At 44.4% G+C, this 14,198-nt stretch overlaps 1 protein-coding gene across 1 annotated transcript in view; it reads right to left on the bottom strand.

Moving 5' to 3' along the window:
- Positions 1–14,198, bottom strand: part of LOC124593985 — a 446,237-nt gene that overhangs the window by 66,768 nt on the left and 365,271 nt on the right. The window contains exon 30 of the mRNA XM_047132336.1: positions 7,334–7,456. Coding sequence (XP_046988292.1) covers positions 7,334–7,456 — 123 coding nt within the window. The remainder of the gene's footprint in view (positions 1–7,333; positions 7,457–14,198) is intronic.

The following is a 14,198-nucleotide window of genomic DNA, read 5'->3' on the forward strand; positions in this document are numbered from 1 at the left end:
ACAATAAGGGAGGACATCAAACAGAATAACCCCTTCAGAGTCCATGAAGACTGCTGTTTCGTTTCCGGCTCGAAGTGATCAACCCATGTTTCATCGCCTGTGACGGTGTTACACCAAAAATTGTCACGATCATCCTCATAAGGCGTAAGAAATTTCGCACAGATAGTCCTTCGTTTCTCTTTATAGCCTTCTGTTAGATGGCGACGAACCCAGCGGGCACACACCTTTGAGTACCCCAATTGGTGGACGTGTGTGTCAGCACTACCGACATAGATGTCCAGTTGAAATGTTTGACTGTGATCCGTCGATCATCACGAAAGAGAGTGTCCGCACGTTCCATCAGTGCAGGAGTCACAGCTGTGTGAGGCTGGCCGGCCCGCGGGACGGCGGACAGGTTTGCGCGTCCTTGTTGCCATGATGACAGACGCTTCGCCCAGTGACTCACTGTCCTTTTGTTCACTCCCAGGTCTCCGTAGACATTCTGCTCTGGTTTTCCACCAAAATAAACTCAATGACAGCTCTCTTCTTGGAACGCACCTCCGTTACAGACGCCATTTTAAAGCCGACGTTCAGCGTCACTACCCACCGGAACTTCAAGAAACTACAGTGGCTGAAGCGGAAATGTTCCACGATGTTCCACAATAAATTACACATTTTTTTCAACCGAAACTGGCCGAGAAAATAAATTTGTTGCATTAGTTATTGAACGACACTCGCATGTATTGCAGAGAATTGGAACTCAATCATTTGCGTGCCAACCGATGGTGTGTACTTGTACGAAACTACACTGACATCCGACCATGTCTTCTGTGGGCTTTACTTTTTTGGTATGGGGTGTATGTCGATGTAGTGCATTAGTCCTCCAACGAACCACGTAATTGTGAAGGTAATTATGATGACAATGTCTTGGTTGTTACGAAACGATAATGTGGTTAACTGTCGAGCTCTTTTATAAAATCTATGAAGACGGAATCGACGTGTTCACTTGCATCTACTATTTGCAAGATATCGTGTATATAAAAGGCTAGCTGTGTTGCACACGTGCTTATTCTTACAGAGAAGCTTTTATTGCTCCAGGAGCGTCAAAACTTCCAAGGTCAGCAAACGCCGTTGGATACCGAAACAGACGGACGTTGGGTCACCTATTTTTATGTGAACAGCTGCGATCTGTGCGTTCTTCCAGTGATTCCGGACTATTCGTTGCGCGAGAGGCTGTGGGTAGATATGAATCTGGGAACCAGGTAATTTCGCAGTGTAATCAATGTATAATTTACGGCAGTTTCAGCAATGCCTGGTGCCTCGTTCGCGTCGAGTGGAGACTATACTGCCTTTGGCCTTACATGAATTGTGTGGAAACTATGGGCAACTTAAATCAGGATGATCGGACTGGAATCTAAGCTCACTTCTCTCAATGAGAATCCGCCAATCGTGTCAGCCACTTTCCCACCTGTCTCGATACGGATTTCGAAGTGACTCCTTTCCAGTCGATCACCACAACAAAAGGATTCACACGTCAATTGTAGAGGCGTGCGTCGACAGGAGATTCGATGATGTCTAAGATGCGAGACTGACTGAGCGCACTTCGAGACGCATCCCTAATTTAAATTATGTTTCCTCACTAAGTTCGCCGAATAAAGTGTTATTCACCCTACTGCTATAGCACACTGGTAGCCTTGGAACACTGTGGATGGCGTAGAGCTAGTACGATACGATCATGTGTCCATCCACCGCTGAAGTAAGCCACGACACTAAACAATGAAGTAGTGTGCATATGCCAGTTGGTGGTATGGGATCACCGCAACAAGATGGGTCGATGTGGAGACACGTCAGAATGGCAGAAAGGTGCTTTCGTGTTTGGACGTGCCTATGATCACACTTTGAATGGAGATAACCAATTTGTTGGTGTATAAACGCGAACTGCCTAACGTGGCTACAAGGAATGGAGAACAAATCACAGCCGTGTAACTCGTTGCAGCAACAGTGGTTGTGAAAAGACCCTAACTTACAGGTACCGCTGACAAGTGTGTCACGCCTTGTAAAAGTCAATCGGTTTCAAATCCGACAGGAAGTGCTGCTGTCAGTGAATGCAGCGCCATGATAACCAGTTTTCGAGTGAACAACGCGAAGAGGACTGCTTGCAGTGGACATTTGGAATCGGGTACCTTGCTTAAGGCCATTACTCATACCGTCACATAAAGCTCTAAGTCTTCAGTGGGCCAAACGACACAGAAAGTGGGCAGTGCCTGGCTGGATGAGTGTTGTCAGTCGAATCGAAATTTTGCCTCTTTTCAAATGAAGGAAGGCGTCGAACACCTGGACGGCGCAATGAGGCATTTAACCCGCAGTTTGCGGAGGTTATAGCTCAGGCTGGCAGTGGATACGTGATGTTTTGAGTGCGTTTTTCGAAGAGTGAGTTGAGCCAACTCATTTCGGTTACCGCAACCATGAACCAGACAATTTATTTCAACATTCTCGTTGACCATTTTTGCTCTTCCTTCTATACGTCGATGGTGAGTATACACTGCGACAGTCCAGTCTTTCGAGATGACAAAAGCTGCAAAAGCTGTATTCACAGAACTGCACACTTACGTCCTTGGTTTGAGGAGCACTCTGGCATCCTATGACAGCTCTATTGGCCCACCAAATAACCCGATCATAGTTCCTTCGGAAATCTTCATAAGGGCAGAAGCTGAAGTAATGAATCAAAATTTGTGTCAAGGCTGGACTTGATCCCGGGTCTCCTGCTTTTTTTTTCGCAGTTTTTGTTCGTTATTGTCCGTTGCATTTGGTCGTAGCGGACGTCAGATGACATCCGCTGAGGTTCGTTGTTGATCCTTTCACTCAGTTTTTTTATTACAGAGACCAGCCAGCCCTCTGAGCGAACATGCTGAGCTACCGTTCCGGTGCTCATTATACAGACGTGCTATCCACTACACCACCCTGGTAATGTGGCTAACACAGCTGCAGGGACAACCCTAGTCCAGTGCCCTCACTAACACAAACATCAGTTCACACCTCAGTTCAAATGTGTGTGAATTCCTAAACAGCTGAGGTCGTCGGTCCCTAGACTTACACACTGCCTAAACTAACTTAAACTAACGTATGCTAAGGACAACACACACACACACCCATGCCCGACGGAGGACTCAACCCTCTGTGCAGTCCGTGACATAGCGCCTCAAACCGCAGGGCCACTCCACGTGGCTCACACCTCAGTCCATCTTGACTTTCCCCTTCCCACATCGTCAGATATGCCGAGATTCTCCAATTTTGGGATAGCACCCCAACTTTTCATGTGATGGGGAAATCCTGTATGTATCACAGGCCTAGGTTATCTGTTGATCTGATGGAATTACATTTTCCTGGAGACATAACGAGTCTCAACTTTTATCTTCGATAAGGATAGAAGCTGAAGTAGCGAATTAAAACATGTGCCAAGATCGAGACCTGAACCCAGGTTTCCTGCTTACTAGGCACATGGACTGTCCACACACCACCCTGGCACTGTGGCTGACACAGGTGGATAGACGTTACGTATTGTACTCCCCTTGCATTTCTCAACATGGCGTGGACGTAAACATTGGGCTATACTAGCGGTCAATTTGTTACCGCAACCATATTTTCCGGTTTCACATTCAATGGATAGCCTAGATCTCGGGCTGCGCTGTCACGGCACCCAAGATTTCAGGGGGAGTCCTACATGTAACCTTAACACACAGATGCCTTCCCTAACACTTGGGTAGTCCATGCGACTGTGTTGTCCACAATGCCTGGGTATTATAATGGATAGCACATCTACATCTACATCCATACTCCGCAAGGCACCTGACGGTGTGTGGCGGAGGGTACCTTCAGTACCTCTATCGGTTCTCCTTTCTATTCCAATCTCGTATTATTCGTGGAAAGAAAGATTGTCGGTATGCCTCTGTGTGGGCTCTAATCTCTCTGATTTTATCCTCATGGTCTCTTCGCAAGAGGAGGGAGCAATATACTGCTTGACCCCTCGGTGAAGGTATGTTCTCGAAGCTTCAACAAAAGCCCGTACCGAGCTACTGAGCGTCTCTCTTGCAGAGTCTTCCACTAGAGTTTATCTCTCATCTCCGTAACGCTTTCGCGATTACTAAATGATCCTGTAACGAAGCGCGCTGCTCTCCGTTGAATCTCCTCTCTCTCTTCTATCAACCCTATCTGGGCCGGATCCGACACTGGTGAGCAGTATTCAAACAGTGGGCGAACAAGTGTACTGTAACCTACTTCCTTTGTTTTCGAACTGCATTTCCTTAGGATTCTTCCAATGAATCTCATCTGGCGGCTGCTTTACCGACGATTAATTTTATATGATCATTCCATTTTAAATCACTCCTAATGCCTACTCCCAGATAATTTATGGGATTAACTGCTTCCAGTTGCTGCCTGCTATATTGTAGCTAAATGATAAAGGATCTTTCTTTCTATGTATTCACAGCACATTACGCTTGAGATTCAATTGCCATTCCCTGCACCATGCGTCAATTCGTTGCAGATCCTCCTGCATTTCAGTACAATTTTCCATTGTTACAATCTCTCGATATACTACAGCATCATCCGCAAAAAGCCTCAGTGAACTTCCGATGTTATCCACAAGGTCATTTATATATATTGTGAATAGCAATGGTCATACGAAACTCCCCTGCGGCACACCTGAAATCACTCTTACTTCGGAAGACTTCTCTCCATAGAGAATGACATGCTGAGTTCTGTTATCTAGTAACTCTTCAATCCAATCACACAATTGGTCTGATAGTCCATTTGCTGTTACTTTGTTCATTAAACGACTGTGGGGAACTGTATCAAACACCTTACGGAACTCAAGAAACATGGCATTTACCTGGGAACCCGTGTCTATGGCCCTCTGAGTCTCGTGGACGAATAGCGCAAGCTGGGTTTCACACGATCGTCTTTTTCGAAACCCATGCTGATTACTACAAAGTAGATTTCTAGTCTCGAGAAAAGTCATTATACTCGAACATAATACGTGTTCCAAAATTCTACAATAGATCGACGTTAGGGATATAGGTTTATAGTTCCGCACATCTGTTCGATGTCCCTTCTTGAAAACGGGGATGACCTGTGTCCTTTTCCAATCTTTGGAATGCTACGCTCTTCTAGAGACCTACGGTACACCGCTGCAAGAAGTGGGGCAAGTTCCTTCGCGTACTCTGTGTAAAATCGAACTGGTATCCCATCAGGTCCAGCGGCCTTTCCTCTTCTGAGCGATTTTGTTTCTCTATCCCTCTGTCGTCTATTTCGATATCTACCATTTTGTCATCTGTGCGACAATCTAGAGAAGGAACTACAGTGCAGTCTTCCTCCGTGAAACAGCTTTGGAAAAAGACATTTAGTATTTCGGCCTTTAGTCTGTCAACCTCTTTTTCAGTACCATTTTGGTCACAGAATGTCTGGACATTTTGTTTTGATCCACGTACCGCTTTGACATAAGACCAAAATTTCGTAGCATTTTCTGTCAAGTCAGTAAACAGAACTTTACTTTCGAATTCGTTGAACGTCTCTCGGATAGCCCTCCTCACACTGCATTTCGCTTCGTGTAATTTTTGTTTGTCTGCAAGGCTTTGGCTATGTTTATGTTTGCTGTGAAGTTCTCTTTGCTTCCGTAGCAGTTTTCTAACTCGGTTGTTGTACCACGGTGGCTCTTTTCCATTTCTTATGATCTTGCTTGGCACATACTCATCTAATGCATACTGTACGACGATTTTGAACTTTGTCCACTGATCATCAACACTATTTGTACTTGAGATAAAACTTTTGTGTTGTGTCGTCAAGTACTCTGAAATCTGCCTTTTGCCACTTTTGCTAAACAGAAAAATCTTGTTACCTTTTTTAATATTTCTATTTACGGCTGAAATCACCGATGCAGTAACAGCTTTATGATCGCTGATTCCCTATTCTGCATTAACTTTTTCAAATAGTTTGGGTCTGTTTGTGACCAGAAGGTCTAATATGTTACCACCACGAGTCGGTTCTCTGTTTAACTGCTCAAGGTAGTTTTCAGATAATGCACTTAAAAACATTTCACTGGACTCTTTGTCCTTGCCACCCGTTATAAACGTTTGGGTCTCCCAACCTATATCTGGTAAATTAAAATCTCCACCCAACACCATAACATGGTCGGGAAATCTACTCGAAATATTTTCCAAATTTTCCTTCAGGTGTTCTGCCACAACAGATGCTGAGCCGGGGGGCATATAGAGACATCCAATTACCATGTTTGAGCCTGATTTAACCGTGACCTTCACCCAAATTATTTCACATTTCGGATCTCCGTCAATTTCCTTCGTTACTATTGAACTTTTTATGGTTATAAACACGCCTCCCCCTTCACTGTCCGGCCTGTCTCTGTGGTATACATTCCAATCTGAGTTTAGAATTTCATTACTGTTTACATCTGGTTTCAGCCAATTTTCCGTCCCTAGTACTATGTGGGCATTGTGACCGTTTATTAATGAGAGTAGTTCTGGGACCTTTCTACAGACGCTCCTGCAGTTTACTATTAGCACATTAATATTGTCATTCCCTGTTGAGTTTTGCCTACTGGCACATTGTCGCGTCTCAGGAGGCGTCTTGGGAGGGAATTCTCTAACCTAAAAAACGCACATGTGCATTCCACACGTACTCCTCTACCCTTGCAGCCGCTTCCTGCGTGTAGTGCACGCCAGGCCTATTCAGGGTGACCCTACCCAGTAAGCCGGACACACAAGTCCTCGCTTTAGAACAAACTTCAATTCATAACTTATATCTGTATAGAAGACAAATATCTCCAGGAAAATGTAATTCCCTTAGGAAATGCTAGAAACTATTTGAACAGCAAATGGAACATGGCGCTCAACCTGGTCATCGAAGAGTGGCTTCAGCTCGGTAGGGTTTACATGAAGAAACTTATGGACTCTCTTCCTCGCCGAACCGAGATCATTATCAAGACTATAGACGATGTTACACGGTGACTGTGTGACGTCTGCTGCAGAAGACTAAATTTCTAAAGGCCACAAGATAGCTTTGCGTCTGTGGTGAACCCCGATACCTCCATCAAATCCGATGGCCCTATTCTCACATAATCGAATATTCTAGTGGGTGAAATGACTGCTCGAGACAAGTTGTAGATCTGAGTTCGAGTCCCAGTACGGCACAAGGTAACCATTTGTCCCGTGATTTTTCTTGCAGTGGCATTAGGCGCCTAGACAAAAGCCTCGTTCTACACACTGTTCACACACTGCGTGCGGTTAGTGAGGTGTTAGCTGGTGAGTAGCACACGGTGTTAGGCGCGCGCGCCCGGCCTTACCGCACGGTCGGCCCCCCGTGACGGAGACGGCGACCACCTGCTTGGCCCACACCCGCAGCATCGTCTTCAGCAGCTCCTCCAGGTTGCGGCGCAGGGAGGTACGCCCCGCTGGCGGTGGGTCGGCTGCGCAACCACCGGCAATCACACTTCTCACCTCAGCAGTATGGTGGAGAAGTAATCACAAGTTTTCTGATTTACACACTCACAAACTGCAGAAACTACAGCTATGGCTTTTCATCGTATTGAAGAGAATTTCAGAGTGTATAAAATAGTAGTTCCCATCGTATTGAAGAGAATTTCAGAGTGTATAAAATAGTAGTTCCACCTCGACAGTCTGTATTCCGTCAAGCACTAAACAGCCGAAGTAGAGTCATTATTTCATGTACTATCGACAGGGCTGTGCATCGCAGAGTGGAACCTTTCAACCTCAGACTGTGTCCAGAAACTTGGGAATCCTCCAGAAAAACGACGCTTGGTGCAGGGAATGGCAATTGAATTTCAATGTAGACAAGTGTAATGTACTGCGAATACATAGAAAGAAAGATCCTTTATCATTAACTACAATATAGCAGGTCAGCAACTGGAAGCAGTTAATTCCATAAATTATCTGGGAGTAGGCATTAGGAGTGATTTAAAATGGAATGATCACATAAAGTTGATCTTCGGTAAAGCAGATGCGAGACTGAGATTCATTGGAAGAATCCTAAGGAAATGCAATCCGAAAACAAAGGAAGTAGGTTACAGTACACTTGTTCGACCACTGCTTGAATATTGCTCACCAGTGTGGGATCCGTACCAGATAGGGTTGATAGAAGAGATAGAGAAGATCCAACGGAGAGCAGCGCGTTTCGTTACAGGATCATTTAGCAATCGCGAAAGCGTTACGGAGATGATAGATAAACTCCAGTGGAAGACTCTGTAGGAGAGACGCTCAGTAGCTCGGTAAGGGCTTTTGTTGAAGTTTCGAGAACATACCTTCACCGAGGTCAAGCAGTATATCTCGAGAAGAGATCATGAGCATAAAATCAGAGAGATTAGAGCCCACACAGAGGCATACCGACAATCTTTATTTCCACAAATAATTCGAGACTGGAATAGAAGGGAGAACCGATAGAGGTACTCAAAGTACCCTCCGCCACACGCCGTCAGGTGGCTTGCGTAGTATGGATGTAGATGTAGATTGGCAGTTGACTCTCAACATGAACAAGTGTAACGTATTGCGAAATAGGACAGAAACCAGTTGTTGCATGATTACACAGTTTGATGATGGTGATGGAAAAACCGACTGCTGTTAACAACCGTTTGGTGAGTCGATTGTTTTTCATTCAGGTGATTTTTTTCAGTCAAGTGAAAGTAGTCTCCAGCCAGACAGGTGTATGAATATTTTTCAGTCAATTTCTGGGTTTGAGTGACTTCATTTACGCGCTTTTTCAGACTTTCCTGTTATACGTGGACAACAACTAGGGCTGCCAACATTTTTAGAGACAAATAATGTGACCTATTTCAAAAAGAAGTGATTAAAAAGTTTATTTCTAAAAATAAAATATTTTCAAAATTTATAAATTTATTTACTTCAATGTGAATTTTTCGTATATTATAAATTTATATTTACAATAATGAATATTTGTTTCGTTATTTATATTTATTGAAACTCTGTTTCTCCCTTTCCCGCTAGTTTGCACCCATCACCGATAGTTTTATTTCGATAAATGCTGATGTCAGCTGAACAGAAAGGATAAGAGATAATTTATTTTTAATTGTTTGGCGTAATCATTTGCTTTTCAAACTTTTGTAGGAATTATCTTTTGTGAGAAATATTCTTTCGTTAATTTTCTTTGAATTTCTTTAATCCGTTTAGTTTCATAACATGAATCATCCTTACAGAGATACTGCGTATCGCAATGGAAGTATCTCGAGGATCATATTTTATTCAGTCGTATGACTGCTTCCATTCCCACGGTGTTGTATATCTCGTCATTATAATCCAGATCAGAGTTCATTATTAAGTAAACGGCTATTAATAAACATGAACGACAAACTGAACTAAAAGCTACTTACTGGCACTCAATAAAAAGCAGATATCGGAATGGCAATAACAGCGACTGCAGGCGATAACTGAGTGCAGTCAACGGTAATGATTTAATAATGCCTAAACGCGATCAAATGTTTCCGCTCAGGACCGAATGCGCCGGTGTATTTTGCCTGTTTTCGCTCAGTTGCTCTCACAGACTGCTTTCTCTCAAAAGAGTGAATGAAAAGTCCAACCGACACGTAAAGCTGCAACCGACTGGCTAGACTGTTTTCATTCGGTTGTTCCCACAGATTGGTTTCGCTCAAAAGAAAAAAAATTAATAATTCAACCCATATGTAAAACCACAATCAAATGAATCGACTTTTTTTCAACGTCCGACTGCATCGATTGTTTTAGTTCTGTTGTTCCCGTCACTAGTTGCCGAGCAATCACTGGAAGCACACACATCCATTAAAAATCTAAGAGTATGCGGACGGGGCGATCTGAAGTCCGAAGACCACATAAAACCAATCGTGGGAATAATAGATGCCAAATCAAGATTCATTGGAAGATTCGTCAGAAGTGTAGGCCACCTATGGATATGGTGGCTTAGAAAAACTTCTTTCGACCGTTACTTGAGTATTGCTCACCACTGTGAGATTCTTACCAGACAGGAATCACAGATAAGATCTAAAGAAATGCCGCGCATTTCATCACAGTAAGCTCGGAAGTGTGACCGAGTTGCGCAAACAAATACATTGCCATGCGCTACAGGTAAGTGTTGTGCATCACGGTGTCGTTTACTGTTAAAATTCAGAGCAGGTACGATCCTAGAAGAGTAAACTAATATATTGCTTCCTCCTATGCATACGAAGTTAAAATTACAGAGGTTCGAGTTCACCCGGTGACTTACTGTACTAACAATCGTTCATTCGCGCATCATTCGCTACGAACAGAAACTGAAGGAAGTGACACAGGCACACAAAGTAATTTCGTCACACATCATGATGTGCCTTCCCGAGTGTACGTAATGTCGATGTAGACTGTTACGAGGATAACCATGTGACGACGGACTGGCACAACATACACTATGTGATCAAAAGTATCCGGAAACCTGGTTGAAAATGGCTTACAAATTCGTAGCGTCCTCCATCTGTAATACTGGAACTGAATATGGTGTTGGCCTCCCTCAGCTTTGACGACAGCTTCTAGTCTCGCAGGCATACGTTCAATCAGGTGCTGGAAGGTTTCTTGGGGAATGGCTGCCCGTTCTTCACCGAGTGCTGCACTGAGGAGAGGTATCGATGTCGGTCGGTGAGGCCTGGCACGAAGTCGGCGTCCCAAAACATCATAGAGGTGTTCTATAGGATTCAGGTCAGGACTCTGTGCAGGCCAGTCCATTACATGGATGTTACTGTCGTGTAACTACTCCGCCACAGGCCGTGCATTATGAACAGGTGCTCCAGCGTGTTGAAAGATGCAACCTCCATCCCCGAATTGCTCTTCGACAGTGGGAAGCAAGAATGTGCTTAAAACATCAATGTAGGCCTGTGCTGTGATAGTGCCAAGCAAAACAACATGGGGTGCAAGCCTCCTGCATGAAAAACACGACCACGCCATAACACCACCGCTTCCGAATTTTACTGCTGGCACTAGACACGCTGGCAAATGACATTTTCCCATTCGCCATACCCACACCCTGCCATGTGATCTACACAGTGTGTACCGTGATGCGTCACTCCACACAACGTTTGTCCAACGTTCAATCGTCCACTGCTTACGCTCCTTACACCAAGCGAGGCGACGTCTGGCATTTACCGGCGTGACGTGAGGCTTATATGCAGCCGCTCGACCATGAAGTCCAAGTTTTCTCATCTCCCACCTAATTGTCATCGTACTTGCAGTGGACCCTGATGCAGTTTGGAATACTTGTACGACGATCTGGATAGACGTCTGCCTTTTACACATTACGACCTTCTTCAACTGTCGGCGGTCTCTGTCAGTCAACAGACGAGGTCGGCCTGTACGCTTTTGTACTGTACGTGTGCCTTCACGTTTCCTCTTCACTATCACATTGGAAAAAGTGGACCTAGGGATGTTTAGGAGTGTGGAAATCTCGCGTACAGACGTATGACACAACTGGCACCCCTATCACCTGACCACGTTCGAAGTCCGTGAGTTCTGCGGAGCTTCCCATTCTGCTCTCTCACGAGGTCTAATGACTGCTGAGGTGGCTGATACGGAGCATCTGGCAGGAGGTGGCAGCACAATGCACCTAATATGAAAAATATTATGTTTTTGGGGGTGTCCGGATACTTTTGAACACATAGTGTATATACATTGCTGCGTCATTCAGTCAGTGAAGATGCGGAAGGTGTACAAGAACCGGGCACCACTGAAGATAATGTCAGATGCTCTTTCTTGTTTCTTGTAATTCACAGCATTGCACCAGCCTTTTCTTTTCTCCTTATTTCCTTTTGCCTGCTAATGGATATCAATTTATTTTTAAAGTATATCGAATAGATGAATGTAGGACAACAAAGGCAATCCACTTCCAAATTCTTAACGATCTGTCCTATTATTCGGTATGAGCCGAAGAGCTGAATGCCTAAGGTTACATTAATTAAAGGTATGGGCACCCCAGCGTGCTTAAAGGGCAAGCTGGAATGCAGCGCACCTATAAAAGCGTAGATGCTTGTGAGTTTTTGATGCCCTGTACAATGTATCAAAACTGCGCGACCTCTAAGTAGCGAAGCGATGTGGGCAGCCATACCCCATTTACTGCTAGATTCGTGTGTCAGCGAAATCAAAGTAGGGTGTGTCGCAAACTGTGAATAGACGACAACGCGTTTGCTCAAAATTGTTTGTAAAGAGATAGAAGGAAACTATTTTTATAAATATGGTCTTACGAATAGCAAGAGATTGCGCAGAGGATGACAGGGAAATGCAGTAATTTTCAGTACGATAATTTCGTTGGTGTGAGTTCACATAGTGACAAGGCTTTTAGCGTATCAATGAAATTCAAACTTTGGCGTGGCTGCCAGTTTCTACGTTACATTATGTTTCAATATCTTGAACCGTTCCGAAGTACAGAAAGCTTCCGACTATTCGAGTTAATGCGGACCTGAGACTGCACACATAACCGACAAACACGTATAATCCAAAATACACAAGTTGTTACCAGAAACTGCCGTTTACTGTCTTTACAAAACATACTACCTGACAAATTTGATAGCTAACTGCACTTTATAAGCCTTACTGCCGAAAACCGATAACTTATATACGAAATTACACTTAAAACGTACTGTAGATTATGTCACTTGCTTTCATTTCTCTTTCGGGAAATGGTCTTCCAATTTTTTCGGTTTCTGTTTTTCATTCGCTTTTCTCTGAGTGTCAAAATGATGGTATAGTGATACGAATTTTGTACTGAATACTCTCATAACAGATCAATGCATTTCAGTGCGTCAGTTTGTGTGATAATGGGTAGCTCGATCCTGGTTCTTAAGCATCATAATTTAAGCACTCGCAGATTTCATCATATGTGTTTTCGCAACCAAAAATCAATCTCACAAGATCGGTCAGACGAGCAGCAGTATCATGCTCATCACATGAACGTTAGTGTATTCTAAACGAAAATGTTCGTTTTAATCATAACAGAATATGGCAGGCTCTCTTTTTTCGAAAAGCGCCGAACTACGCACGCGTAATAGGCTTACTGACAGTAGGGAGATTGTTGGGCTAGTGACGTGCACGCCACGAGGGCTAGAAATACGTTATGCAGGACAGGAACTTAACAATCGAAGGTGAATGAGTGCGTCTGCAGAACACACGGCCTCTATGATTACATGAGTAGAGCAATGGCTTCCGGTGGCGGCTGTGGAATACAGGATCTCACGATGATGAGACACGTACAGATAAAAGTACACACTCCAAGGCGTACAGTCGCGGCGAACTCGAAAACGAGAATTTTTCCTTGATGATGTCACTGTTTCCAGGATGAGATTTTCACTCTGCAGCGGAGTGTGCGCTGATATGAAACTTCTTGGCAGATTAAAACAGTGTGCTGGACCAAGACTCGAACTCGGGACCTTTGCCTTTTGCGGGCAAGTGCTCTACCAACTGAAAGATACTGGCAGAAGTGAAGCTGTGAGGACGGGGCGTGAGTCGTGCTTGGGTAGCTCAGCTGGTAGAGCACTTGCCCGCGAAAGGCAAAGGTCCCGAGTTCGAGTCTCGGTCCGGCACACAGTTTTAATCTGCCAGGAAGTTTGATGTCACTGTTGTTGGAAATTCAGCTTTCCGTGATATTCTACATGTTTTAAAAGTATTCACCAACCAGGAAGCTAGGGTGGAACTGCTCCGTGTTTGTTAGGTATAGTGTTCCACATGTCTCGGGTATCTGTATCATACACACTTCTAAAAGAAGTTTTGCATCACCTCGGTTCCAAGAGTTCCGGATATTGTAAAAAAAACTGGAATAGAGGCCAACATAAACATCATTTCCGCCACATTTATTCCTCATGAAAACCACACATTTCTTGTTGTACCACCATACAGCGAGACCTTAGGAGGTGGTGGTCCAGATTGCTGTTCGCACCGGCACCTCTAATACCCATCAGCACGTCCTCTTCCATTGATGGATGCCTGTATTCGTCGTGGCATACTATCCACAATTTCATCAAAGCACTGTTGGTCCAGATTGGACCATTCCTCAACGGCGATTCGGCGTAGATCCCTCAGAGTGGTTGGTGGGCCACGTGGTCCATAAGCAGCCCTTTTCAATCTATCCCAGGCGTGTGCGATAGGGTTCGTGTCTGGAGAACATGCTGCCCACTATAGTCGAGCCATGTCGTT

Source organism: Schistocerca americana, chromosome 2, assembly GCF_021461395.2.
Source record: "Schistocerca americana isolate TAMUIC-IGC-003095 chromosome 2, iqSchAmer2.1, whole genome shotgun sequence".
Taxonomy (NCBI): Eukaryota; Metazoa; Arthropoda; class Insecta; order Orthoptera; family Acrididae; genus Schistocerca; species Schistocerca americana.